Source organism: Sesamum indicum, linkage group LG10, assembly GCF_026168435.1.
Source record: "Sesamum indicum cultivar Baizhima isolate 11 linkage group LG10, ASM2616843v1, whole genome shotgun sequence".
NCBI lineage: Eukaryota > Viridiplantae > Streptophyta > Magnoliopsida > Lamiales > Pedaliaceae > Sesamum > Sesamum indicum.
Genome location: NC_142666.1, coordinates 20,222,024 through 20,248,844, shown reverse-complemented (window position 1 = coordinate 20,248,844; position 26,821 = coordinate 20,222,024). Strand labels below are relative to the sequence as shown.

Genomic DNA, 26,821 nt, shown 5'->3' with positions numbered 1-26,821 from the left:
AGACTGAGAACCAATTATATATCCCCTGAAGATATAGAAGTCTATCTCTGGATGAGATAATCTGGGCTGTGGGTCTTCTTCCTCATCCCTTTCTCCCCAACAACTGGATAATATCATAAACACACACACACACACACACACACACTTTGATGATTACATCCTTGTGGGGCTGGTGCAATGGACTTGCGACAGGATGGCCAACTGACTTTCTTGACCCCACCCCCCCACATGCCCACCCCCTATTTGGATCCCATCCCTTTGCCTTTTCTTCCCTATTTAAAACACTTAGGCATCTGATTCAACTGGAGAAAAGAAAAAAAGTGCAGTATCAGAAGCAGAAGTTGTGACTGGTAATCTGCTTGTTTGATTGTTTGAAGCTCTTCAAGCATTTCTTTAGGACAAACACACACACACACACACTCATGGAAGCTGCTTTGGAGTTAGAGGATGATGTTTTCTTTAAAGACTTGAGCAGACAAATCTCTCTTCTCATCATGGATGATGATGATGATGACGACTCACTTGCTCATTGTCCATCTGTCAATCTACAGGTTCTTACTCATCTCCTGTCTTGTTCTTCATCTTCCTATGTTAATCATGTCCAAGAAAACCACTAGGTTTTGTCTTAGTTTACTTCATTTACTAAACCGAAGTCCATCAAATTGTATTTATTACTCTCCCTTTGAGTGAATGACACACATATGTCAGTCTCCCGTACCCCAAGGCTCCGGTTACTTCCCATTATTAGGTTGAATGAACAGTCTAATATATTTAGATAAGATATTTATTTTGAATTTAGGAGTCCTAATCCGTATTAATTATTATTTGGGTTAAAATCCAAAATTACTTGATTCAAACAACCTAAGTAAACATAGAATATTTAATACATGAATTTTTTTATTTATGTCATCATATAACTCATATCACAGAATAAATATAGTAGGATGACAAAGCGCACTTCAATATTTGCCAGAGTTGAATTTTGTAAGGACTAGGATCACTCCTTATCTCATACAAGTATGGTAAATGATCTTTTATTGTATGTGCACTCGTGTCAAATGTAACATTCATGTGTCTGTTGTATGCGGCCCACTTTTAAGTTATAATTTAATTCAAAGAAGAATATGTATGTGTGGCATAACATGCAACATGTAAGTGTAATAGAAAATCCACGACAACTAAAAGTAAGTATTCAGCTTTTTTATGAGTCCCATTTTTTTGGTGCAACTTAAATACTAACTTAATCAAGATTTGGACAGCTTTTTCTATTTTTGAGGTTGTAATTATTTTCGTTTTCCAGGGTTTCAACCCAGCGTTAATTCGTCCGGTAGCACAAGCGTCAATCCTGAACTACGAGCATCAACCGAGCAGCAAAAGAGAAAGCAAAGGCACGGGAGTTTTCATTCCTCGTTCTTCCAACCCTAGAAGGAAAAATGCCAAACAAGGAAGAACATTCACAGGATCAGGAACTTATAAGTCTCAAAGGCCTTCCGACCATAACTCAAGAGGGGTTATTACCCATTATAGTAACAACATCATTCCCTCGCATGATCACTACTCATTCAACCTTAGAAGATTTTGATGTCAAAATCATTACAAGAAATTAATCAATTATATATATGTGCTGTAATGACCCAATAAAAGCAATTGAAGTATTCAGATCGTGTTGACAGGCTATATATATGGCCGTCGGAAATTTTATGTGTATCAATTTGTTGTGGAGGTTAATCTTTGTGCCTCTCTTGTAATATTGGAAATTCATGTATTGATTGTTCTAAATTTTAGGATCTGAATGATATATAGTGTAGTATTAACTATTTTTAGTCAGTGCAGTTCGTGCTTTTACCGATAAACCCATAACTCTAATAGTAATAAAAACACATATGTTCATGTAACAATTATGCTCAATTCGTACTACGATCTAATATTATATTTGATGTGCATAAAAATAGATTGGTTCAAAGAGTTCAAAAGATCAAAAAAAAAAAAAAAAAGAAAGAAACGAGAGGCCCGTAACATCCTAGGAGGCCTAAGTTATGAGAGGCCCAAGAACACTTAATAGTCGAACTTGGCGAGTGCTCCTCAAAAAATAAATTGGCAAAGGAAGGAGGTTGAAGGCATCCCCTACTTGGACTATGATCAAAGCCTGATAAATATTCGACCCAAAAGGCACACACACTTGGCATCCCACTTTCCTATGTGGCAACACATCAACCCGAGGTTAGCATCCACATTGGACCACATCAAATCTAAGAGGATCCCCCTGGCAACTAGGATAACCTGGGAGAAGGGAGGTGCTCCCAAAACATAGGACTCTTAAACTTAGAAGGACTCCCCGCATAGTAGGAGTCCTCGCACGAAAGGAGTTCTTCCTTAGGCAAAGACGTGTTGTTGTAGGCTGAGTCTTATCTTCACATATTTTGCCCCCTTTTTCGAGAATAAAAGAGGTGTGTAGAGTCCCAGTCTAGGGAGATGCTCCCTCTATAAATACAAGTTCAATCCCCCAACAGAAACACCTTCAGCACTCCAATAGGGAGACCTTTAATCCCTCTACTGGGACACCCTCCAGAATTTGAAAAACCACTCTCTATTCTTGGTTTAGCATTAGAATTGCACTCTTACTACGATTTCTCTCACGAAATAGCTTACTCTATCACGATTTCTCATTACATTTTATTTCTTAGAATTATTTTTCTCGTAAATCCAATACTAACTTGGGCGTCGGAGTGCTAACGCCTTTTTGCAGGACCCCCTTCAGGATTTGTATTCGCTTTGGCCTAAGCTTTGAGCATAGTCCATACCAATTGGCCCTGTGCATTTTTTGAATGCATCATTGGCGCCGTTTGTAGGAAACTTAAGTTAAAGACGTGAGTTACCACGAAAACCCCAACAATCCCGCAAACAAACAAAAGGCTGTGGAGATACTTGGCAATAAACAAACAAAAGGCTGTGGGGCGATGGTCCCAAGACCACCAAACCTGCTTACCCTCTAACTGAGCCTCCACACCATAGTCCTTCCTTAGACACCTCATCGGGGAGGCTCCCCCCCAGGACTCCTATGGACCATACAACAGATGATACGACAACCATAGGCGAGCAAATGGAGACACTAGTCCCAGCCCACACAGTAACTCCAACAGATGTGGATATCCGTAAAGAAGAAAGTAAAAGGGTATCCCATACCCCTACACCGCCAGTCTTACTGAGGACCCCCCTCCTCACAAATCTAGGGGGACGTCTCTCCTCAATGGATCATACGACTAAAATGTCTGCAAAAAAACCCCTAAGATGTCTAGTACCAAATCGCGAGAACGCCTTCAGAAGAGCAGCAGGGTATCCCCTTCAGTGAAAAGATCATGGTAGATAAACTCCCCCTCAACTGGAAAGAGCCCAACCTGCCTGAGTATAACGGAACCACAGATCCGCAGGAGCACCTCTCTTACTTTGAGAATGTTGTCTTTCTCAACCGTTACACCACTAGGGTTAAGTACCATGTGTTTGTAACCACCTTCACACAGTCAGCCCAACAATGTTCAATCAATTGCCTCGGCATCCATCTGATCGTTTAGAATTCATTCTCTCTCTCTCTCTCTCTCTCTCTCTCTATCTCCATCAATTTGCCAGCAGTAAACGATGTCAAAAGACAATCATGAGCCTTTTCTCTTTACAACAAAGAGAAATCACTGAGGAAGTATCTTTAATGCTTTAATTTAGCGGCCTTAGAGGTCCCTACTGCAATATCCAATACACTAATTTGTGTTTTTACGCAGGGATTACAATGGGGATTTCTTCAAGTCCTTAACTAAGAAGCGCCCTCACAATTTTTTCAATCTCCTAGCACTAGCTGAACAATACATCAATTTAGAGGAGGCTAGGGAGTACAAGAATGATGTCTTTGTGAAAAACGCAAGGAACAAGAGGACGAGGACCTGCTTCACCTAGACGTCTTCTCAGAATAAGCTCTGCCCCGAGGGGGCATCCCCCTCACTGAATCAGTTTTCACATACAAGCTTTCCTCAAGGAGTATTTTTAATATTTTAACTTAATAATTTTGGAGGTTTATTTTACCACCTTCGAAGTGTTAAAATATGTTTGCATGTAAAGATGTCACAAGGTCCCTCTCATAAAAAGTCATGTCTTCCACACAGGCACAGAAACCCTCCTTTGGGCAGGCACTTAAGTCCTTCTTTGGGGGACTTGTAAGCTCTATCCCGTGTAGGCACCTAAGCCCTCCTCCGCAGAGGCATCTAAGTCCTGCTTCCAATGGACACCTTATTCTTCCTCCGGTGAGATTACTAAGTCTTGCTCCAAGAAGGGTCCTCCTCAAATAAGCCCTTCTCCGAGGAGGCAAAGTAATTATACTTCATGCAAGATCTACTTATAATATATACATGTTTTTGTTATTTAACATTCTCTTGTAGAAAAATAAATCCCAACATCGGATTAAGCACAAAATGCACTCGTTAAGCCCTCCTCCATGGATGTACCCTCATAAAAAGCCTTGCTCCATACAGGCATGAAGTAAGCTCTCTTTTTATTCTATTTATGCTTATGCTACTAACATTCTTTGCAGGAATTCAAAAAAAAAAAAAGAGAGAGAAGAAAATTTCATTCTTCGGACCCCACATCTAAAGACTTTTACTCTAAATAAGTATCGAAATCTCCATTTATTAGAGTGGGGGGGGGTGCTATTAATGTTCATAAACATAAGTTGGCCCAAAAAGGCCCAAGTGATCCAAAAAGAAGAAAGAAACGAGAGGCTCATAACATCCTATGAGACCCAAGTCATGAGAGGCCCAAGAACACTTGATAGGAGGCCTTGGGGAGCGTCCCCCAGAAAATACATTGCCAAAGGGAGGAGGCTGAAGGCGGTTCTCGAACCATGATCAAAGCCCGATAAATATTCGGCTAAAAAAATCCACGCACGTGGCAACCCACTCTCCTAGTAGTATCTCATTAATCCCGAGGTTAGTATTTATATTGGACCACATCAGCCCCAGAAGGACCCCCCTGACAACTAGGACGGCCCAGGAGAAGGGAGGCACCCTCAAACCCAAGTCTCGTAAACCTAGAAGAAACTCCCGCAAAATAGAGTCCTCGCACAAAAGGGGTTCTCCTCTAGGCAAAGACGTGTTGTTGTGAGTTGATCAGTTAAAGATAAGATTAAATCATGCCTTATCCCCACATATTCCGCCTTATTTTCCGAGAATAAAGGTGGTGTGCAGAGTCCTAGCAGAGGGAGACGCTCCCTCTATTTATACAAGTGCAGTCCCCAACGGGGACACCCTCTAGAATCTGAAAAATTACTTTGTATTCTTACTTTAGCTATCCAATTGTACCTGATCACAATTTCTTCTATGAATTCCTTAATCATATCTCAATTTCGTATTACGATTTATATTTGTAATTATTTATTCTTAAGTTCGAAACTAACTTGGGAGTTGGAGTGCTAATACCTTTTTGCAGGTCCCTCTTTCAGGATTTGCATTCTTTTTTACCCAAATTTTAAGTGTAGTCTATATCAATTGGATCCGTGCATTTTTTAAACGTATCAGAAAGAAAATCTCTTTTTTACCCTCGATTCCATTTATCCTCCATCAACTTGGTTCATATTTATTTTAGTTTAGATGGAGTTGGGAAGAACTAATAGGTTTGGATAAGTGAGGGACCACAATGCAAAAAGTAGATTTAGGACTTGATTGTACGTTAAAGCAAATAATGCATTGACGAATCAAATAATTCATTCAATGACATTATTGACAACTTTTCTTTTTTTTTTTTTAAGGACAGAAAATATTGTTGAAAAAATTGGATGATCATGGGGGTGTAACATTAGATTCCCCATCAGCATGAATGCTGCTGTATTTGTACAACCCGATAAAGTAGATATTGATGTAATAAAATTAAATGCATGAACTGGCAGCTGCTAGTCTGCTATTGGATATTGAATTCAACTACAATGATGCTGGGACATTTGCATTTTGTTGCAGCGTACCATCTAATTCCATAATAATAAATCCACCGTATTTTTAAAATTAGAAATAACTTTATTTATATTTTTAAGATTAGAAATAGCTTTATATAAATTTATATAAAATTGGAGCTATGTGGCCCATTGTGGCTAAGTCAGGCCCACCCACATCAGCACCAAGGCCTAATAAAGGTCCATCAGATATCATGGACCATCACAGACTCCATAGAACTCGGCCCACAGCACTAATGTTTTGCACTCTACATATTTTTTTTTTTCAAAAATTTAATTGGTATTAATCAATGATGGGATGTCGATAGTTATAATTCTAAAATAATAATATAAAAAATCACAATTTTTGGACTATATCTTTTGAACTAAAAAATTCATTATTTGTCAAAATATTTGAATCATAGAAGTAATTTCTCCTTTTTTGGGGGGGATTTTTTTTTTTTGGGGTGGGGTGGGGGGGGGGGGGTTTGAAAATTTGAAATAAAAGGAGCCCATTTTATCATCTTAGGCGGTGTTTATTTTATTGAATTGATTTGGATAACCAATTTAATTCAGATTTAGCTGATGTTTACTTATTTAGATGAGGGCTCGGGCTTATGAACTAAGCCCAACTTATTTATTGTTTTGCTTTGTTAAGTCATCCTACTAAGTTAAGTGGAAAAATTCTTCTATAATGTGTGGATATTTAAAAAATTACTTAATACAGTATTGAACGTGAATACAATTCGAATGCACTTCGTACACGTGTTGGGTATAACATTCATGTATCTGAAAATATAAAATAAAAAAAAGAACACGGTGTCAGACACGCCGACACACTTATTGGCATGTCTGACACGTTTTAAAGGTGTGTTCCATACATTTTTTTTAATATATACTTTTAAAAAGTAAGGGCTGTACCTAAAGAAAAAAAAAATAAGGAGTTTTGGATTTAATAAAAAAAAAAAAAGAATTAAGTCATTTCTCCAGACTAAAAGTGTTGATATGAAATTACTAAAAATCATTAGATGATCACGATGATTTAACTAATTTGATTATTAAAAAATTTTATTGCGTATTTTTTTAAAATAAATTGATTGGGTATATTTTTGAAACTATGTTTAATTAACAATTTAGATGTAAGATATGTTTATTTCATATTTTATCTTCATATGTTAAAGTAAAAAATCCATTTTTCTATTTATTTGAGTAATGGAGGATAAGGAGACAAACTTCAAATCCAATTTTGATTATTACAATAAGTATTCGCTAGTAACAAAATAAAATGTTTTAAATATTAAAATTGACGGAAGTTATATATAAAGTAATCTTGAAAAAATGATCCGGACCAAAATCCACTCGTATAGCCCATTACTTGAATACCCAACCTCACTTGTATTTTTTATTTATACATTAATTTTAGAATTTTCATCAAATTTATTTAGAGATTTATACATTAATCTTAGATTTCTTATGAAAATTTTCTGATCATTATAGTATTGTTGGACTCCGACATGCTTCATACATATTTTGACATATACATACTGATCATAGTAATTCACTATAAATAAAAGGGTAAATTATGTTCATTTTACATATTGTTATTTATGTATTTTTAATTAATTTATTATTTTAAATTTGTGAAAATTTTGTACTTTGTTATATATAATTTTTTTGGGGGAAAAGATATTGAATATATTGCATATGTGATATTTTATTCGTATATTATCTTTAATATCGTACGTGCAATATATGTGATGTTTTTTGGGCAGAAAATTAATTAAAAAATAATTATATATAATAAATATATATTTTATAAAATTAAGATAATAAATTAATATAAAACAAAACTTAAATAATAAAATACAAAAATGAGTATAGTTAAAAATAATGACAAAATCAAATTTAGAGAAGATCCCACTCCTTTTGTCTTCTTTTTTGTTTCAAACTTAGGGGGCCAAGAAACGGAATTTCCTTCTCATTTCCACACAAGATTAGATTTCCTCCCCCGACCCACAATCTGCGAAGTGCAAACACAGTTCCTCAATCACTCCACTCTCCACTGCTTAATTTCTTGCTTTTTCTTATTGACTCTGAAATCAAGAAAGTTTTCACCTTCTCTCCACATCCAAAGCAGATCGTCTCTCAAATGGCGGACGTCTATTTCTCCTTCTTCAGTCTTTCCATCCTCGTCCCACTTTCCCTCCTTATACTCCTCTACTTCATTGTCCGCCCCAGGCCCGTCAGCGTACCAATCAAGAACAGTCACGTGTTCATCACCGGCGGCTCAAGCGGCATCGGTCTCGCCCTCGCTCATCTCTGCGCCCGTGAAGGCGCTAACGTCAGCCTCCTCGCCCGTAATGTCACCAAGCTTGAGGAAGCCAAGCAATCCATCAAGCTCGCTACGGGTCGTGATGTCAACGTCTTTAGCGCTGACGTCAGGGACTACGACGCCGTCAAACGCGCCATCGAGGAGGCAGGTCCGATCGATGTGCTTGTGTGCAATCAGGGTGTGTTCGTACCGCAGGAATTGGAGCATCAGGAACTGGAGGAGATTAAGTTTATGATTGATGTCAATTTGACGGGGAGTTTTCATTTGATTAAGGCCGCGTTACCCGGTATGAAGAAAAATCGGGCCGAGCGGGGGCCCGGCTCGATTGCTATTATGTCCTCTCAGGCGGGACAGGTATATTTACATGATTGTAACAAGCACAACTTTGGTTATCTGTTTCTTGGATGGAATTGTTGATCGATTTTCCCTTCCAAAAATTGAATCTTTATTCGGATCCAATTTAATCGTGTCTACCTTTCCCCTCACAGAAACTAAGATTTTCTGTGCCCTTTACATGGTTATGCATATTGTTTAAGTGTTCCGTTGATGTCTGAATCTCTGTCGATTACAACGAAGTTCAAGGAGCTGGTACTTGTTTACTCTTACTGGGATAATTACTTATGCTTAGTGGGAGGAACATAAATGAACTGAAATGCACTGTGCTAATATCATTTTTCCTATTCCAACTGTTAGTCCTGAACTGGAATTTGGCGTACTTTCAACGCTGTCCCCATAAATTTCGGTCTATTTTGCTTTTCATAAGGTTTTACATAATATAGCATCACTTTTTGTTTTATTGCATTGTGGTTTCTTCATGAAAATGTCATTGAACTGGGAAGTACAATTGAACAAATGGATTTGAAGGTTGACAGGCATTTAACGAGCTAGTGTTTGATTTGTGAATGATTGTATAATCGGGAAGGATGACTTTGCGCGCATAGATAGGTGTGTTAGTTACAATGTCACACTAGATTGATATGTTCTGTGATTCCTACAGGCAATTGCATTTTTTGTTCTAAGCTAGGAATTAAACTACGGGTTCATTACCCTTCACCACATCTAGGAAAAGATTGAGCTGCTAGCTAAAACTAAAGTATGAAAATGTGGAGGTTCTGTGTATTTGTTTTAACTGCTTATCTCAACAATAAGCTGACAAAGCTAGAAGCACCGATTCCTGTAAATGTTTCGGCAACTTAGAGAGTCATCTGGATCAAAATGCCTCGAATCATTTTAAATCCAAAATCACACCCAATAAACAATTTGACAATACCATTAATGAATTAGAGAGAAAATAAGGAATTCATTAAGTCTGCTTGCTACTAATTAAAGGTTGTTTTCTTTTCTATTTTTTTTTCTTTTGGTAGTTTTTAATCTGGAAACAATCCTTACTTCGAAAATATTTTACATTTTTTGACCTTGTCTTGGTTTCTTTTTCGTTAATTTGGTTCAGGTTGGCATTTATGGCTATACAGCCTATTCAGCCAGTAAGTTTGGCCTCAAGGGTCTGGCAGAAGCACTTCAGCATGAGATTATAGCAGACAACATTCATGTCTCCCTCATCTTCCCTCCAGACACTGAAACTCCTGGTTTTGTGGAAGGTAGATCTTCTCATAAGTCTCTAAATTATTTCTTATAATTGCATTATTATTATGGTTTACATAATTCACATCATATTTTAGAAGTATAATGTCCTTAAAGTTTGTTGAATGGCATTGATGTAACAGTTGGATATTTATTTCTACCAATTGTGAGGCTGGGTGAACAAAACAGGATTCTCCTTGTCTAGATAATCTTGGCTTCCCTTCTCGTGCTGCTGTAAAATGTCTTTTTCTATTAAATATATTTTTTCTTTGTGCAGGGATTAGAATGTTGTGTGTAAAAGTAGATAGCAAAAATAAAAGTTAGCTTCTCTTTTTGATAGAAAATGCTAATTTTAGTTTCCCTTTTCCTGAAAGGCTGCGAAGCATTTAGTATTACATCGATGAATTCACCATTTTTAAATCTTAAAATCCTACCTTCTTTCTGCATTACTCAGAGACAGTCAGCGGTTTGGTTTTTAGGCACACACCACAATTTCTCCTAAGTTGCATCTTTTACTTGTCTATCAGATATTCAACTATTCCTACCTTTTTGTGATGTATCTTTATTTTTTGACCCATAATGCAACTTCACCTGATGGCAGAGAACAAAAGAAGGCCACAACTTACCAGCATAATAGCAGCTTCCTCTGGTGCAATGAAAGCCGACGAAGTTGCCAAGAAATCTTTGGATGGAATTAAGTCGGGCACTTTTATTGTCCCTTGCAACTTTGAGGGGTTCTTACTTTCCGTAGGGACTGCTGGTCTATCCCCTCAGAGATCATATCTGATGGCATTTGTGGAGGTAATGACCGCTGGTATAGTTCGTCTAGCTGCCCTATTTTTCCAATGGAATTGGTACGGGAGCATAGAGAAGTGGCACAAGAAGCAGTAGTACTTCTTAAATGGAGTTTTGGGAAAAAGAACTGGCATTGTCATTGTTAAGTTCCACTTGGAGCCCAGTAGGGGTTTGCTTAAGCAGCCAAGATTGACTTTTCTTCTAATGTTAGATGTATTGCATTAGCATGCATGTGTTGTTGGGATCTAGCAAGTTTTGTGTTTTGCTTTGATATTTTCCCTTATTGTGTACCAATGTCTTAGCAGGTTGTAAAACATGGTCTGGTTTAGGAGTATTAGTTCTGGAGAACAACACATGACGGAGAATGCATCTTGTAAACTTCGTTTTTCTGTGAGCCATCATAATGAACTAATCCAGGATTAATACATCCATCATTCAGTAACAATCGTGCTTCCTACACCGATTCTATGTAGCGTCTTTACATTCAGCAAGTTCGCTTTAAAAGAGTTCCAAAAAAAGAAGATAAGAGAAAAATGGAAAAAGAAGATAACCGAGAGTAATCGAGGCTGGCACTAAGCTTCCCTCAACATATTCGGACAAAGCTATACATGAGGTCGTACGTTGTCTCATTCAAAACAAGTGTGCCACATAAGAAAACATGTAAGAAACGTGGCACTGTTGCATGCTGCACCTGTTAGCTCCCGCCCTCAATTCTCCATTTCCAGTAGCTTTAACTGTGTATATCTGTATGTGTCTGCATAATATATAAGCTTGCCAATCTTTTCCTCCGTTTGATATCCTGAGAGAAGCTTAAAGAATCTTCTGCTTGTAATATTGTAGCCCTCTTTGAGTTGTGATATTAGCAAATTTAGCACTTAAATAGGCAGAGGTGATGGAGACGGAGCAGCAGCCTGGGAAAGAGCATCTGATGGACCCTATTCCACAAGCACTTAATCCTGACTACAGACAAGCCAACAAGCTCCATGTAACTAATAACTTTCTTAACAATTCTCAACAAGAATTTTCAGACTTCATGATCTTTCCAATGATGACGTTCTGTAAGTTATATAGTTGTTCATTAACACTTTGGTCTGAAAATTCCAGGGAAAGGTGGCTCTGGTGACTGGAGGCGATTCAGGAATCGGAAGGTCAGTTTGTTATCTCTTCGCCCTGGAAGGCGCAACAGTAGCGTTCACATATGTACCGGGCCAGGAAGAAAAAGATGCCCATGACACCTTGAAAAAGATCCAAGAATTGAAATCTGCAGATGCAAAGGACCCTATTGCCCTGCCTGCAGACTTAGGTTTTGATGAAAACTGCAAAAAGGTCGTCGATGAGGTTGTCAACAACTTTGGCCGCATCGATATCTTGGTGAACAACGCAGCAGAACAACACATGACCAGCACCATAGAGGAAATCGATGAAAACAGGCTTGAGAGAGTTTTCAGAACCAACATCTTTTCTCACTTCTTCATGACCAGGCATGCACGGTCTTTTACATGCATGATACTTTTGAAGTTGGTCTAACATATGTCCACGAATTGCTATTACTTGATCATTACTATAGAGCTTAGGAATAATTACAACTAAAATGTTTTGAGAAATCGCATTAGACTTTGTTTGAGGTCTTGTTAGAAGGATCTACATTGTTAAATAGGTGGATGCAATGCGATATTTAAAAATTTAAAGATTCTTTTAGTAGTAAGTCTAAACTTAAAAAAATATCAAGATAAAGTGTTATAAACATAGAATTTGACACGTACGAAAAATTCTCACTCAAATCATTTTAACGACATTCAGTAAATCACATTGTAAGTTATCTTAAAAGTTCTACAGCATTTGCTAATTTGCCTGCAGGCACGCTCTTAAGCATATGAAAGAAGGTAGCAGCGTTATCAACTCTACATCTGTGGTAGCATACTGTGGCTCGGATATATTGCTCGACTATTGCTCAACCAAGGGAGCCATCGTGTCCTTTACTCGAGGTCTAGCCCTCCAGCTTGTCGAAAAAGGGATCCGTGTAAACGCCGTGGCAGCAGGGCCAGTATGGACTCCACTGCAAGTTTCCACCAAGCCGGAGGAGTTGATCAAGAAAATTGGATCGGAGACACCAATGGGCAGGGCCGCACAGCCTCATGAAATAGCACCATCTTATGTTTTCTTGGCTTCCGACGAGTCGTCTTACTTCACTGGACAAGCTCTCCATCCTAATGGTCTGTGGCTATATGTCATACTAACAAAACTTCCATCACATGTATGCATACATCAGCTTTTCTTGACTAAGTTAATTGTTTCGATTGACGTTATTTCTGCAGGTGGGATGATTGTGAATGCCTGATGTGGGCTTACAGTGTCGAAATTACCGCGATTTGTGAATCGGAGGAAGGCATGAAGAGAGGAGAATGAAAGATCAGTGCAGAGACAAGCATGGTGTACAGTATCAGCTATCAGGAAATAAATGGGAGTGGTTTTGTGCATATAGTCTGTGATTCAGGCTTTCTTGCTGTGGGCGCTGTATAATACTAATAATGTGTATGAGTGTACTCTAAGTTCTGTACATGGAAAATAAATGCAGTCTTCTAGCGTGCTGAGTGTATAATTGTTTATACTAAGCCAACTACGTACAAAATCTTCTCAAGTCCATCTCATGCCACCAAACCAATGGACAGCACGAAAAACTCGGTGTTGAAACATTTTACTGCAGTAACCTGTATCATACTACAGATGACGCATGGTGACTTTTTGTGTCCTGTTTTGGCCTTTCACATCTCTTGGCTGGTTGCTTTTGTAATTAATTTCGTCATTCTCGGACAATATTCAGTATTCTGATTGACACGTTTTTGCATGCATTGACACGTGCAAGTGAGGCGATACAGTCGACAGATGGAAGCGGTGTATTTTGCTCTATTGCATAGTGAGCATGAATTATATAAATCCGTTCGTGATGTATTTGGACAAAGTGCATACTCCTGATCAAGAACAAGGATGGCAATGGAAGGAAACACATTTCCACCTCAGAAGCAAGAGAGTCAGCCAGGGAAAGAGCATCTCATGAATCCAATCCCACGGTCCATAGACCCTGATTATCACCCCTCCAACAAGCTTCTTGTAATAACATCCTTTCTACCTATATAAAGTAATCTCAATCCGGTTCCCTGATCATATGAAGTTAGTTCTTGCATGATGTTAATAGTGGAGTTGTATCTTAATGCAGGGGAAGGTAGCTCTGATCACAGGAGGTGACTCCGGGATAGGAAGGGCTGTTTGCTATCTTTTTGCTAAAGAAGGTGCTGCTGTAGCTTTCACATATGTAAAGGATCAAGAAGAACAGGATGCACAGGATACCTTGCGGAAAATTAAAGAACTTAAGGCAACAGATGCAAAAGATCCTGTTGCTATTCCTGCTGATCTTGGCTACAATGAGAACTGCAAAATGGTAGTCGAGGAAGTTGCGAAAAACTATGGAAAGATCGATATTCTAGTGAACAATGCAGCAGAATCGCGTGTTGGCACAGTTGATGAGATCACAGAAGACCAGCTTCTGAGGATTTTCAGAATTAACATCTTTGCTTACTTCTTCATGGCCAGGTTCATATTAGCTGCTGAAAATCGTTCGAAAGAAAAAAATTTAAGTTTTATGGAAGTAAAGCTTGATTCTATACCAATGCAGGCATTCTCTGAAGCACATGGCAGAAGGGGCTAGCATTATCAACACGACATCAGTTCAAGCCTATCTTGGTTCACCATCATCTCTCGAGTATCAGTCGACAAAGGGAGCCATAGTGGCTTTCACTAGGGGTCTGGCTCTTCAGCTCGTAGATAGAGGAATTTGGGTCAATGGTGTGGCCCCTGGACCAGTGTGGACTCCGGTACAAGTCGTGATTCACGACAAAGACAAGGTTCAGAGCCTAGGATCTGAGACACCAATGGGCAGGGCGGGGCAGCCTGATGAGATTGCACCATGTTATGTGTTCTTGGCATCCAGGGATTCTTCCTATTACACTGGGCAGGTTCTCCACCCTAATGGTATGTATGTTATGTTATGTTTCATAACTTTCATTACCATAATTATAAGAAATCTTGGGTATCAGCTCAAACACATAGCTTATACATTGTGAAATTGTATTGGTTCTGCAGGTGGAATGATAGTCAATGGTTGAGCGTATCCCACTGGAGATCAAGGTGTTTAAGATTTTCTGAATTTTTTGTAACTTCCAATCATCAATAAAATATCCCTTTATTCTCTTCTGAAAGGCTTTACAATATCTCTCTTTAACGCAAGCAAAGTGAGAAACCGAAACGCAATTTCAGGTAATAAGAGGAAATCATAGAGCAATCTGTACTTAGTGCAATAGAGAAACTTAGCAGTACAGGGTTATTGCAGCCAACAAAGCTCCCTCGCAGGACGCAAATCAATCATCCATCTAATGGTACTAGATTGATTCCTCAGTACTCGTCGCTTGAGAAGTTGAGCATTTGGCTGGATTTCTAGAATCAGAATCTTCATTTCACCATCATCAATTCTTCTCCTGTAAGTGAAAATTAACAGGAAAACTGATCAAACTTGAAGGGTCCAATTCTAGATGTAAATGGACTACAAGCTCCGGCCCTGGAGACAATTAGTAGTATTCTTATAAAACAGTGAAGTGGTTGTGCTACCCTTTGCAAGAGAAACTTCTATACCTCCTGAGTTGCTGTCTGTGATTAGTTGGGTGGAATCTGAACAAAGAACTTTTGAAGTTTCTCCTGTATTTTGTTTAGTCAAATGAACTATAATCTCATCTTCAGTTCCCTTTACCTCATTGTTTGACGTTTCCAGTGTGCAGCTGGATACAGGAATAGAAACTCCAGCTCGCTTTTGAGTAATAATATCCAGGCGATCAATCATCCTGGAAATTCCAGCAATTCCTGCGCTCATTTCACGCTGCATTCCTCTACTCAGTTCCTTGACAGAGTCGTTGCGGGCAATCAGTTTTTCCTTCAAACCTCGGGTACTCTTTGAGATTGATTCTTTATACCTGTCCCATTTAGTGTGAAATCAGCCACGAGCTAAATTCTTGTTGCGCCCTGAAAATGCATTGGCACATCTCTTACCTGATTGAAGCAGTGGAAATCTTGGACTTCAGGGACTCAGAAAAGTTCTGATGCTCAGATGATGAACTATTGACTTCAGTCACGTTCATTATGGGAACAGAAGGGTGTATTTGTGAAGGGCCAACTGGTGGAGTCGTCTGCCTTCTCTGTCTACTGCTGATGCTACGAGCTCTGCTAGCTATAGTAGCAAAATGTCGCATAATTCGTTGCTCGAAATCAGACTCTTCCACGGCAGGTGCATCCTGGAAATTTGATTATAACACCCTTCAAGAGAAATGAAAGATTGAAGCCAAATGTGGATTCAACTTGTGAGTTGGATATGCAAACCTACATTATTGACATCATTGTTGTCGGGGTTTACAGGGTTAAGATTTTGCCTTGGCCTGAAAATCTTGTCGCTCCCCACTCCAGCTAACAGCTCTTGGCTGTAAATGAATTCAACAGAGACTTGAAAGGAGAAATATGAATTGCTTTATAATCTCAATGAATCAAAAACGTGAATGACATTTCTCCATTCTTGTGCAATATCATCTTCATTACCTGACAGGATCTTTGAGGACAAGGTGCTGTAAACATATTGGACATTCAATGCTTCTCTGGGACCTAACAAATGGAGGAACTTGTTTGAATTTGCTAGTGGTAGGAGAAAGATATCTAATATATTTAACATAAACTTGGTAAAAGTTAGAGAACCTACCATTCAAGAATACAGTGCAAATGATACTCATGATTACATTTCGTGACCTGAAAAGGAAGACAGATCTTTAAGAAAATGGAAAAATGGACACCTTCATATTTGGCCCTTAATCAAATGGCAATCTGCTGATAAAATACATACCACCGGGTTGAATCAAACAGACAATACAAACCAGTGATCATCAAATAGTCAAAATCATATAGCATCGCATAGAATCCCCATTATCAATCCCATGTATGAGTAATACCCTCTCAATTCTTGAAATCCTGATCTTTGGCACAATTCCTCAATACAAGGGACTCCAGAAATTAAATCGTTCAATAATTATCTTCCATCCACCTAAATTTACAAATACACGTATGCCAACACACACACACTACATATAATTTACCAATACACCTCCCTGTACAATTGTGCATTTATATGCAACCTTACAATCTACACACGCTATCAATCACAACAACAACACAATGAAAGATCACAAATTGTAATGTGCGTAAAGTATCACAAACAAACATCTTACAGAGGGAGGATCAAGAGAGGTGAAGGGCTCAAGACAGATGCTACATGAATACTCAAAGCTGTCATCAGAAACCATATCATGAACCGGCCCAGATGAAGATGAAGGAGCGGATAGGGATAGGGATAGCAAAGAACTAGCCATATTCATCTAATGTAATTACATTTCACTACTACTATTATTATTATCATGTAATGCTAATTAACCACTAATATATATTTTCATATGGGGCGGAAAATTCAAGAATCAGGAGAAGAACTCAACAATAAATACATTTATTATTAGTAAAAATAATAAAGTTTACAAGAAAAGTGTAGAGAGAGAGAGAGCGAGAGAGGGAGAGAGTAAAAGGTCAAAGAAAGGAATTATGGAGAGAAGAAGAAAGAGCAGAAAACTTAGGAAATATTTCCGTTTACTTATTCAGACGGTTGGTGGAATGAATCAGACTATATTTTTCACTTTGGAAAAATTGCGAATTGACCCCTATATTTCACTATTTTGACACTTTACCTCCCTGATTTGACACTCCTTGTCCTTGTTCTTGGTGAAAAAGTGCGGTAGGTGAAAGGTAATTTTCTTTGTGACCCTCCAAGTTTAGAATATTACCAATAATAGCCCAATTCTTGGGGGGAAATCGTATTATATGTAAATACCCAAACCCAAAAAGCTATTTTTAGTACGAAATGAAATTATTGTTTTAATTAAATGAGAATGTAAATTGTATTTTCTATTAATTTGACTAGAAAAATAGGAAGACCTAGGAATGCATATTTGGGTAATGGATAGTAAGGCGGCCCAATATGGCCCACGAAGCCTAGTTAGGATCCAGCCTGCTTACAAAAAGCCCAATTATCCTAAATTCGCTCATAAAGGTAGATACAAATGGCCCAATTTGCCTAAGTGGGCTCATTGATTTGACATTTCAACATGTGAAAACGTGAAGTTGAGAACAGACGCAAAATTGAAGTCGCTTGGGGTTGAAGGCGTCTTTAATTCAACTCAAAATAACAGTTGAATTGTAAGGGCACCAAAGTAATTATACCTGGCGTCATCCTCATTCCCTCAGTGCTTCTCCCATGGCGTGTTCCTCTGCGCCGCACCTGCGTTCTTTACCATGGACCTCCACGGCGAGACCACTCTCTCCTCCCTTCACTCGCTCTAACAGCAAGCTCTCGTTGTTTTCCGACCACATTAACCGTACGGTGGGCTGTCTCTCAATATCAGGTTCTATCAGTCCCACTTGTGTAGAACAAAGCGACGCGGGAACCACGAAGAACACTTCTTCCGGGCTGCGCGAGCTATGTCAGGGTCGCGTCCCCGATCACGTGCTCCGCAGGCAAGTTTATTGCTTTTCTCTTGAGTTTGGATGGAGATATGACAGCTTCCGGATAAATGCTGATTCTGTGTTGGTTTAACAGTTATTTTGATTGGAGTAATCAAATTAATTGAGTTGGAACAGGTTCCGATTCTGATAGTATTTTTAGAATGTTATTTGATGACAATTTATTTTTTTTATTTGCAGGGCGGAGGAGGTTGGATATATTGTGCCAACGCACGTACAGCGTGAAGCGTTGCCGGTGTTGTTTTCTGGGCGGGACTGCGTGATTCATGCTCAGGTCAATACACTCTTGTGTGCTTTCGGTTTTTGAAGTTTGTTGTTTTGGGATATTGAAAATAGGTTCTTAAGTTTGGACCTTTGATTTTAGCATGTAAAGCAACAAGGGAAGCGTTCATTTTGGTTGTTTACTGAAGAAAAGGAAAAAAAATGTGTATCTATTTCATCTCTTTCTCCGTAATATATGATATAATTCAAAAAGTTATTGAATTTAGTAGTTTCCGTTTCTCTTGCAAAAGGAGAATATGATGCAATTGAATGGTGAATGGTCCAATCAAGGATCTGAACAGTGTGTTAAATTCACCTAACCAACATACATGTTGTATTATAATGAATACTAGGCATTAATTACATTAAACGTGAAGTACACCAGCACTTTGTGAAATTTAGTTGATGAAAGATAACAGCATTCAGTATTTGTTGATAACTGGTTTGGCCATCAGTTCATTATTTCAGCAACCCCAGAAAAAAGCTGATGAAGCTACTGTTATTTTGTTGCGCTTCTGGTTTTCTAGACAGGTTCAGGAAAGACATTAGCATACCTACTTCTGATATACTCAGTTGTCAATGCACAAAGGTCATCTGTGCAGGCCCTAATTGTTGTTCCCACGAGAGAACTTGGCATGCAGGTAGATGCTCTTACCTGCTTCTCTAATCTCCATATAAAGTTAATCATAGTTTTATGAAAAATTAATCTTGTTTCCTACCATAAGAAAGGTTACGAAAGTTGCACGTATGCTGGCTGCAAAATATCCAGAACTTGACTCGGAGCAGAGGTCATGTACAGTGATGGCTCTTTTAGATGGTGGAACATTGAGAAGACATAAGAGTTGGTTAAAGGTAATAATTTATTGCTGTAATCACATCTGTCATATGACACACGAGCTAGAGCTGCTTTCAGAACAACTGGTGCCTGATGCTGTATGAACCATCTGGAATCTTAAGAATTGTCTTTTGTTACAGGTCCTAACTGGTCCAATAATAGTAATTATATGCAAGAGTAGTTGTCTGGAATGTTGTAGATTCCCAGTTTATTACTTGGTGTTTTCAAGGGGCATCAACAACCAACAATTGAAAATCTCTTTTCATAATACTCTTAGTTAGCTTCTCATATTGATTTTCTAACAGAGCCTGTAAAACCCTGTTCTATTGACAGGTGGAACCCCCAGCTATAGTAATTGCTACTTTGAGGAGTCTCTGTCAAATGCTTGACAAGCAAATTCTTAAGTTGGACACCATGCGTGTGTTGGTCATTGATGAGGTACCGAAAATGATAGCGCTGTTTAATCTCTCTTCTTTGCATTTAAGTTTGCATACTCTATCACATAAGATCCCAAAATTCACTTTTTCCCCAGTGTGTGCAAAATGACCAATGAAGAAGATATTTTGGGGTTTTTTACGGTTCATATACTTCTGGAACTAATTATACATTAGCAACTTGGAAAATTGTTTCAGGCTACTAAATGTTCATTGGTTCAATAGTTTACTGAACATTCACAACTTGTTAGTTTGTTGACTTCTTATTGGTGTTGTCATTAGAACTTGTAATGCCTTTGTCTTGACTATTGAAGGACATGTTGTATTCTGCATAATATTTTGCCCAATGTGTAGGTTGATTTTATGTTCAATTCTTCCAGAGAAGTGAGTTCTTTAAGGAAGCTTTTGACTACCTACTCATCAATCAATAACCGTCAAACTGTATTTGCTAGTGCCTCAATTCCTCAGCATAGACGATTTTTATATGACTGTATTCAGCAGAAATGGACCAAGGTTTGCGAATTATTTATACTTACCCATAATTGCCTGCATTTGGCATCAGCATGTCCTAATTGTGTATATTTTGTTGCTTCACTTATCACAACAGGCTGACGTTGTCCATGTCCATGTAAATCCAGTTGAGCCTATGCCCTCATGCTTATATCATAGATTTGTGGTAAGAAAATACTTCACGTATTTGAAATGAACCTTGATAATTAAATAACTTTATCTTCATTACATGGGTTTTTTATTTATCTGACAGTTACTTTCTCATACTATTTCTTTCTCCATCTATTTCACAGTTACTCCCTTGTAATCTAGAATCTCTTATTTTGTTCTGTCAGGTATGTGATAAAAGAGAGAGGAATTCAACACTCCTACATTTGTTACAGTCAGATGCACCTAAGTCGGCTATAATTTTTGTTGGAGAGCAAGTTAGTTCTCTTAACACCCTCAACTTTGTTGACTGATATCATCTAGTTTTGTTGGTAGGATATCTAGCACTGTATGAACTAAAAGAAGGGTTACCCCTGAATCAGGCTCCATTTAATAAATGTAACCATCCATTGGGATAATCAAAAGCCTTTTTTGCCCTTCAGAAACATGTATCAATATTGAGTGTTATGGTAATGCTGGTCAAAACTGAAATTTGGATTTTACCAGTCAGATTATTTCTGTGACATCTTAGAATAATATGTTCTTGAGGCGCAAATTCAAGTATGGGATATATTGTGGATTAACGGCATCTTGTCCTTGATATGCAGTCAGAGAAGTCAAAGAGAGCTGGAAATGCTCCACCAACAACTGCCTTATTTGAATTTCTGAAAACTTCATATGGAGAATGCTTGGAATTAGTTCTGCTAGAGGAAGACATGAATATCAACCAACGAGCGACATCATTATCCGTAACTACCATTAGTCCCTTCTCTCAAATTGTCCTCTGCTTGTTTGGTGGAAGAAAATTTGAGATTTATCTTACTGTGCTGTCTAGTATTTCTTCTGTCTTATATTTCTATGTTTTGATCACAGGATGTCAAGCAATCAGGAGGTTATCTTCTAGTTGCGACGGACATAGCTGCTAGAGGGGTTGACCTGCCTGAGACAACTCATATATATAATTTTGATCTTCCAAGAGATGCTATCAATTATCTTCATCGTGCTGGAAGAACAGGTAGGAAGCCGTTTTCAGACAGTAAATGTTTTGTTACCAGCATTATAACGGCAGAAGAACGCTTTGTATTGCAGAGATTTGAAAATGAATTACTGTTTCATTGTGAAGAATTATTCTTTTAAATGCTGTTGTCTTCTTCCAAGTTGGAAATAAGTCCACCTAATCACTTTTTCGGTATTTAGTTATAGTTATTGATCTTGTTTCTCTCTGTTGGTTGTGCATCTACTTCTTTCCAAAAAGAACAAATAACTGAAGCATATACCAGTGATCGAGTTCCAGTTCTGAACATACTATGAAACTTTCATATTAATGTAAAAAAATCTGAATTTCTGACCATGGGTGCTATTTCATGATTCTCAGTCTCTTTGAATATTCACCCCGCAGAAGAGAGACAAAAATGGAATGTCATATTACAGTTCCATCTTTGATTATTGAATTTTTCAAAATGACTGTCACGCCGGATCGAATGTAGTATCCTTCTGAAGTTCTGTCGGCCTCTTGCACTCCCTGCAAATCAACATATGGAAAGAACAAGTTTCAGTTCCACTCTGATGCAAGATATCCTGAAGGATTTGGAAGAACTTACCTCTGAATTTTCAATGACTACGTTTTTCCCAATTCTAGCATTCTTGTCAATAATGCATTCTCTGCATAACATAAAGCAGAAGATGTGAGACGAGAAAGAACTCAATAGGAAATTGTAATACTGAGGGACAGAAGCCGAATTGCCTGTACCTGATTCTTGTATTTTCTCCAATTCCTAAAGGAACATTCCCCTTAGATAAAGCAAAGGCAATTTCAGAATCAGTTTCATAGTAGTCAGCACCAAGCATCACTGTGTCCTGCAAATATCAGAAACCTTAATTAGGTCAAACTTCATCGTGATGACAATATCAAGAACAAAATGAAGTTTGTCAAGAATCAAGAAAGAAGAATATCGAAACCAAACCTTTAGGTGAACGTTGGAGTTTATGCGCGACCGGATGCCAATAACACTGTGCTCGACGAAGCAATTGGTCAAGAAACTTCCATGTGATACAATTGAATCAACAATCTGCGGAAGAACAAACTTCAGGAAATTGTGCATGAAAGATGGAAGAAAATCTTCAGCATGACCAGTATCCATAGGAACTAAGTGAAGCCCAGAAGTAATAATAACCTTGCTATTATCTATCTTGGATGGTGGCAAGTTTCTTCTGGATGTGTAGATTGGCTTTGCTGCATCATAGAAACTAAATCTTGGTGGCTGAAATATTAATGCAAATCGAGGAAAACATGGGCCCAGCGTTAGTTCACAAATGAAAGCATATGAGGCAGAGAAGTTCGTGATCTGGAGAACTTAACATGTTGAGTAAGAGCAAGGTTTGCTTCAAAAAATGACCGAATTGTACCAATGTCTTCCCAGTAATCGTTGAATAGATAAGCCTGCAAATATTTCCAGAAAGATACTTAGTTTGAAGTATGTTATTGATATGAAGCAGACGTCTTGAAGATATAGTCAGAATCTCATGTAAAGCCCTGCAGTGATGAACTATTCATGAGACCTTAGTATAGAATTCCCTAGCTGAGGCAGGGATTATTTCTGATCCAAAATCATTTGCAGTTGGAAACCGCCATCTGGATCGACAGAAACAAACCATACTTAATGTTACATGTTCTGATGAGGCTTGGAGGTAATGTTTCAAAAGGGTCAGATGATACAAGATTACCTTAAAAGATTCAAAAGTATTTCCTTCTTAAAGACATAAACTCCCATTGAAGCTATGTAAGGCTTCTTCTCTGCCTCATCCCGTGAGAGTCCCAGAACTGTTGTGTCCACTGCCTGAAATGCATACTGAGTTAACTTCAAATCTAGAGTACAATTGCTCAGAGAAAGTCTGTGTGTTTGGGCATGTAATACCATTGCCTTCAAATCATTTCCTTTGGGCTTTTCACTGAATGCAATTACCCTTCCCTTGTTGTCGATCTTCATCAAACCAAAATCTGAGGCACGACTATCATGAAAAGAGATAAATTACTTGAAATGTTAATGTTTTGTATTCCAAGGAATCCCCAAAGGCCACAAGGATTATACAAAAAGTCTTAGTTATTAATTAGTCTATTAACATTAAATCCTGTCCAAGGCAAGAGGAAGAAGAAGAAGGTCTACCTGTCATCTATCGGTAAACATGATATAGTAATATCTGCACCACTCTGTCGATGATTCTGCAGAAAACAGAATGCTATCCAGTGTAATGCCATGAACATATAATCTTCAGCTGCAATACTCTTACATTTTACATTTTCGCTCGTAGCTTACCTGAACAAAGTCCATGTAATCCATTCTGTACAAGTGATCACCAGATAGAATGAGAACATCTTCAATATCTTTACTTCTTGGATCCTATGGGCATCGAATAACATCATCACATTAATACTGTGAAAATTGAGGTTTCTTGCTCCTCTTTTTAGTGATGAATGATAATGGGATCAATTTTCACATTAGACATCTAAACTAGAACTGATACCTCAAAAAGCCAGTGGAATTGCCGAACAGCATCTGCAGTCCCTTGAAACCAATTTTTCCCTGCCTCGCCTGGAGTTTGAGTGGCGGCCAAAACCTGAAACAAGAAAAAGAAGTTCTGCAGTCTTGATTGACTGAATTCACATGTATCATCTTGATTAGTTCTGTCCAACAGATTATCGAGCGTGTGTCTGAAGCTAGTGACAACTGCTGATGCGTGAGACAGGTAAGCTTTGAACATTTACCTCAACATAGCCATCTCCAAATGTGACACCACCCGCGAAATTATAAGCACGTTGAAGATGCCTGTTGAGTGATGCCGAGTTGAACTGAGTGAGGATGTAAACTTTGTTGATCCCACTGTTGATGCAGTTGCTCATCGGCACATCAATTAGCCTATATGCTCCTCCTATGGGAACCTGAAACATTGTTTGAGCAACACAAAAATAGTTAAAAGTTACAATATCATTTAATTTCTGATCACGGTGGTTGCCAGTTTACAACATATGAAAATGGTTGCATTGAGAATCCTTAGCAAGAAGCAGATATTTTAGACTCACGGCAGGCTTGGCACGACGTTTAGTGAGCGGGAAGAGACGGGTGCCTGCTCCTCCTCCGAGTATGATTGCTACAACAGTTCTTGGATCCCTCTTCTCCATCTCCAAGTCCCTCAACTGCCAACAAATTTATATCATTCATTACTTGGCCATGTCTTGAGGAGTTTAAGCTGCCAATTTCATCATTTTAGTCGAACAAAAGCAAGAAACTCACCTTAGTCTCACCTGCAAAATCAGCTGTAAGTGACATGCAGACAGAACTCTTAAAGTTGTTCTTGTTCCTATGCTGAAGTGGTGCAAATTTCAGCTTCTCTCCCATTATCTCTCCATTGCAGAACTTTACCAGCCTCCCCTTTCTGCCATACAATCGGGCGGCACAGTCTAAGTGTGCGGTGGCTGCCAGGGTGATGCGGCTGTTGGCTGTGACTGCCATTTTTTCCGGCTACTTGGGCAGTGGAGGAAGTCACATTTAAGGTATGTGAATGAAGTATGAAGCAGTTTACCAGGAAGCAGAGGAGAGGAGTGAGGGAATATGCTTACATGGGATGCATGCCATTGGTTGACTCAGCCACGTTATCCAAATTTAATTATGTCCACCAATTCTGTTTTTGGTCGCATCTGAACTTTGCAAATTCTACTCTATATTCGATTTGGTAAAATTTTTTCATTACATTTATTATGTAATTAATTCTTATTTAAATATTAAAAGAACTATAATTTATAATATACGTGTAATATAGTTAAATTTGATTGATCATGATAAGGCAACGTTGCCACAGATTTGTGCTACTCATTTTTCATTCGAGATTGTAATCGGGCCTAACTATTATGTGATATTATTCGGTATTTTGTTATTAACCAATTAGATTTCATACCTCAATTTTAAGTACATTTTTGTTTTTGTTATCGTCTGGTGGAACTTTAAAATTATTTTGCACGTTGTGATTACATATGACCATTGAATTATTAAGGGATAATTACATTTAAATATTTTTTTTATTATTTTTTACATAAATCATCTATATCTTTTGAAATATTACACAAATTATCCCCTGACATTCTTTAATTAAAGCTCAAAAATGTTGAATACGTCAATCCTTAAAATAATTTTTTAAAGACAGAAATGCCCTTAAGGGTGTTTCTGTAATTATTAAAAGTAGAAGGGTATCAAAATATTCTTTTTTAAGATGAGTAATATGATCCCATATATTTTTATTATTATATATACCAATTTTCAATTTAAATGTAAATTATTATATTAGCTTTTTTTTATTAAATCTCTATATAAAATTGTACCCTTTAATAATTAAAATATTATATTATTTAATTAATATATAATTATCCCTTAGTAAAATTATTAAAATTAAAAGATTATTTATCCTCAATTATCATATATGACTAAACTTGATGTGTTCAAAAAAAGCATTGGTCCAATGGACATGGACTACTATTTGGAACTTGGTCCCAAGCGAATGTAAATTCTGAAAGGGGTCCTGCAAAAAAGATGTTAGCACTCTGACGCCCAATTTAGTATTGAATTTGAAATAAAATAAAGCTAAAAGGTAAATAAATGTATCAAAATCGAGATATGATGAATAAAGTCGACGAAAAGTTTAAGAACACTTGATAATATGCTTGTGGAGTGCTTAGGGGATATTTAGAGAGTGAGAGAGATGATTTAGAGAATAAAAGAGGTATGAGAGACGTTAGAGATTCTCATGAAGGCGTTTGGAAGACGTTAGAAGGTGTGGGAGGTCTCATAAAGGTGTCCGGAAGTGCCCTCAGCATGGAAGAGTAAACCTATATTTATAGGGGGTGCCTTCTTCCGATAGGACTATGAACGTTTCCTCCATTTCAGGAAAAAGTGGATGTAGACTGTTTGGATAAGCCTTAAAATTCGTTCTTCTCTTCTGTTAATATTGTTGTTGAATGCTTATTTCCAAGTTAGGGGGTCCAAGCTGTCAAGGAATCTAGAGCTTTGAGGACCTCCCTTGTCTGCAAGGAGTCCTAGTCATCAAGGATGTCTTGCTAGGGTTGATGTGGTTTCAAGGTGGCTTCTGATACCTAAGCCAACTAGATGCCACAGTAGTGTGGGCTGTCACGCGGGCCTTATGGGCCGAATGTTTTACTGGGCTTTGATCATGGTCCGAAAATATGGATATCTTGTGCATCCCCCCTTTGCCAATTTATTTTCTAGAGGCCACCCGCCAAGGCGACTTGACAGGTCCTCTTGGGC

The 26,821-nt window shown here is 38.1% G+C and overlaps 7 protein-coding genes across 13 annotated transcripts; 5 read left to right on the top strand and 2 right to left on the bottom strand.

The window, feature by feature from the left end:
- The first annotated feature begins 279 nt into the window (after positions 1–279).
- LOC105171381 (uncharacterized) lies at positions 280–1,827 on the top strand. Its single transcript, XM_011092471.3, has 2 exons — positions 280–551; positions 1,301–1,827. Exons 1-2 carry the CDS (start codon positions 423–425, stop codon positions 1,580–1,582), a joined length of 411 nt encoding a protein of 136 aa, XP_011090773.1. The 5' UTR covers positions 280–422; the 3' UTR covers positions 1,583–1,827.
- Positions 1,828–7,909: 6,082 nt separating this feature from the next.
- Positions 7,910–11,115, top strand: TSC10B (NAD(P)-binding Rossmann-fold superfamily protein). Its single transcript, XM_011092469.3, has 3 exons — positions 7,910–8,648; positions 9,745–9,892; positions 10,477–11,115. Exons 1-3 carry the CDS (start codon positions 8,112–8,114, stop codon positions 10,764–10,766), a joined length of 975 nt encoding a protein of 324 aa, XP_011090771.1. The 5' UTR covers positions 7,910–8,111; the 3' UTR covers positions 10,767–11,115.
- Positions 11,116–11,430: 315 nt separating this feature from the next.
- Positions 11,431–13,255, top strand: LOC105171380 (glucose and ribitol dehydrogenase). Its single transcript, XM_011092470.3, has 4 exons — positions 11,431–11,655; positions 11,775–12,151; positions 12,528–12,883; positions 12,986–13,255. The coding sequence occupies exons 1-4, from the start codon at positions 11,563–11,565 to the stop codon at positions 13,006–13,008; spliced, it is 849 nt and encodes a 282-aa protein (XP_011090772.1). The 5' UTR covers positions 11,431–11,562; the 3' UTR covers positions 13,009–13,255.
- Positions 13,256–13,312: 57 nt separating this feature from the next.
- Positions 13,313–15,575, top strand: LOC105171582 (glucose and ribitol dehydrogenase). Of its 3 annotated transcripts, none has more exons than XM_088885877.1 (5): positions 13,313–13,404; positions 13,534–13,778; positions 13,885–14,258; positions 14,341–14,696; positions 14,808–14,923. In XM_088885877.1, the coding sequence occupies exons 2-5, from the start codon at positions 13,656–13,658 to the stop codon at positions 14,828–14,830; spliced, it is 876 nt and encodes a 291-aa protein (XP_088742003.1). In that variant the 5' UTR covers positions 13,313–13,404; positions 13,534–13,655; the 3' UTR covers positions 14,831–14,923. The 3 variants fall into 3 exon arrangements, with proteins under 3 accessions (XP_088742003.1, XP_088742004.1, XP_011091044.3); XM_088885878.1 differs by adding an exon at positions 14,982–15,575 and having other exon boundaries at positions 13,395–13,778; positions 14,808–14,852; XM_011092742.3 differs by having other exon boundaries at positions 13,395–13,778.
- On the bottom strand, positions 14,892–17,376 carry LOC105171376 (E3 ubiquitin-protein ligase RHF1A). 2 transcript variants are annotated; one of them, XM_011092467.3, is made up of 7 exons: positions 16,985–17,376; positions 16,462–16,508; positions 16,305–16,367; positions 16,096–16,189; positions 15,765–16,006; positions 15,354–15,688; positions 14,892–15,199 (listed from the first exon to the last, which is right to left on the bottom strand). In XM_011092467.3, the coding sequence occupies exons 1-7, from the start codon at positions 17,129–17,131 to the stop codon at positions 15,174–15,176; spliced, it is 954 nt and encodes a 317-aa protein (XP_011090769.1). In that variant the 5' UTR covers positions 17,132–17,376; the 3' UTR covers positions 14,892–15,173. The 2 variants fall into 2 exon arrangements, with proteins under 2 accessions (XP_011090769.1, XP_011090770.1); XM_011092468.3 differs by having other exon boundaries at positions 15,469–15,688; positions 16,985–17,375.
- A 561-nt stretch (positions 17,377–17,937) lies between these two features.
- Positions 17,938–22,316, top strand: LOC105171374 (P-loop containing nucleoside triphosphate hydrolases superfamily protein). 2 transcript variants are annotated; one of them, XM_011092465.3, is made up of 11 exons: positions 17,938–18,317; positions 18,504–18,597; positions 19,112–19,225; positions 19,314–19,436; positions 19,753–19,857; positions 20,208–20,366; positions 20,461–20,529; positions 20,699–20,788; positions 21,119–21,259; positions 21,384–21,525; positions 21,886–22,316. In XM_011092465.3, the coding sequence occupies exons 1-11, from the start codon at positions 18,058–18,060 to the stop codon at positions 21,951–21,953; spliced, it is 1,365 nt and encodes a 454-aa protein (XP_011090767.1). In that variant the 5' UTR covers positions 17,938–18,057; the 3' UTR covers positions 21,954–22,316. The 2 variants fall into 2 exon arrangements, with proteins under 2 accessions (XP_011090767.1, XP_011090766.1); XM_011092464.3 differs by lacking the exon at positions 21,886–22,316 and having other exon boundaries at positions 21,384–21,733.
- APL1 (ADP glucose pyrophosphorylase large subunit 1) lies at positions 21,799–25,123 on the bottom strand. Of its 3 annotated transcripts, none has more exons than XM_011092466.2 (15): positions 24,800–25,119; positions 24,589–24,702; positions 24,274–24,447; positions 24,033–24,125; positions 23,825–23,908; positions 23,675–23,730; positions 23,426–23,519; positions 23,235–23,347; positions 23,070–23,142; positions 22,870–22,950; positions 22,685–22,771; positions 22,475–22,579; positions 22,261–22,367; positions 22,112–22,172; positions 21,799–22,032 (listed from the first exon to the last, which is right to left on the bottom strand). In XM_011092466.2, the coding sequence occupies exons 1-15, from the start codon at positions 25,016–25,018 to the stop codon at positions 21,931–21,933; spliced, it is 1,563 nt and encodes a 520-aa protein (XP_011090768.1). In that variant the 5' UTR covers positions 25,019–25,119; the 3' UTR covers positions 21,799–21,930. The 3 variants fall into 3 exon arrangements, with proteins under 3 accessions (XP_011090768.1, XP_088742002.1, XP_088742001.1); XM_088885876.1 differs by having other exon boundaries at positions 24,811–24,951; XM_088885875.1 differs by having other exon boundaries at positions 22,475–22,771; positions 24,800–25,123.
- Between the last annotated feature and the right edge of the window lie 1,698 nt (positions 25,124–26,821).

Coding starts and splice junctions, on each gene's coding strand:
- LOC105171381 (XM_011092471.3), top strand. CDS start 423: ATGGAAGCTGCTTTGGAGTTAGAGGATGATGTTTTCTTTAAAGACTTG. Junction 552..1,300: donor GTCCATCTGTCAATCTACAG/GTTCTTACTCAT, acceptor TTCGTTTTCCAG/GGTTTCAACCCAGCGTTAAT.
- TSC10B (XM_011092469.3), top strand. CDS start 8,112: ATGGCGGACGTCTATTTCTCCTTCTTCAGTCTTTCCATCCTCGTCCCA. Junction 8,649..9,744: donor TGTCCTCTCAGGCGGGACAG/GTATATTTACAT, acceptor AATTTGGTTCAG/GTTGGCATTTATGGCTATAC. Junction 9,893..10,476: donor AACTCCTGGTTTTGTGGAAG/GTAGATCTTCTC, acceptor ACCTGATGGCAG/AGAACAAAAGAAGGCCACAA.
- LOC105171380 (XM_011092470.3), top strand. CDS start 11,563: ATGGAGACGGAGCAGCAGCCTGGGAAAGAGCATCTGATGGACCCTATT. Junction 11,656..11,774: donor GACAAGCCAACAAGCTCCAT/GTAACTAATAAC, acceptor TGAAAATTCCAG/GGAAAGGTGGCTCTGGTGAC. Junction 12,884..12,985: donor ACAAGCTCTCCATCCTAATG/GTCTGTGGCTAT, acceptor TTATTTCTGCAG/GTGGGATGATTGTGAATGCC.
- LOC105171582 (XM_088885878.1), top strand. CDS start 13,656: ATGGCAATGGAAGGAAACACATTTCCACCTCAGAAGCAAGAGAGTCAG. Junction 14,259..14,340: donor GCTTACTTCTTCATGGCCAG/GTTCATATTAGC, acceptor ATACCAATGCAG/GCATTCTCTGAAGCACATGG. Junction 14,697..14,807: donor GCAGGTTCTCCACCCTAATG/GTATGTATGTTA, acceptor TTGGTTCTGCAG/GTGGAATGATAGTCAATGGT.
- LOC105171376 (XM_011092467.3), bottom strand. CDS start 17,131: ATGAATATGGCTAGTTCTTTGCTATCCCTATCCCTATCCGCTCCTTCA. Junction 16,190..16,304: donor GTCCTCAAAGATCCTGTCAG/GTAATGAAGATG, acceptor ATTCATTTACAG/CCAAGAGCTGTTAGCTGGAG. Junction 15,200..15,353: donor CACAGACAGCAACTCAGGAG/GTATAGAAGTTT, acceptor TTTCACTTACAG/GAGAAGAATTGATGATGGTG.
- LOC105171374 (XM_011092464.3), top strand. CDS start 18,058: ATGGCGTGTTCCTCTGCGCCGCACCTGCGTTCTTTACCATGGACCTCC. Junction 18,318..18,503: donor CCCGATCACGTGCTCCGCAG/GCAAGTTTATTG, acceptor TTTTATTTGCAG/GGCGGAGGAGGTTGGATATA. Junction 19,226..19,313: donor CGAGAGAACTTGGCATGCAG/GTAGATGCTCTT, acceptor ACCATAAGAAAG/GTTACGAAAGTTGCACGTAT.
- APL1 (XM_088885875.1), bottom strand. CDS start 25,018: ATGGCAGTCACAGCCAACAGCCGCATCACCCTGGCAGCCACCGCACAC. Junction 23,348..23,425: donor GAAATGATTTGAAGGCAATG/GTATTACATGCC, acceptor TATGCATTTCAG/GCAGTGGACACAACAGTTCT. Junction 22,772..22,869: donor ACCTTGCTCTTACTCAACAT/GTTAAGTTCTCC, acceptor TTAATATTTCAG/CCACCAAGATTTAGTTTCTA.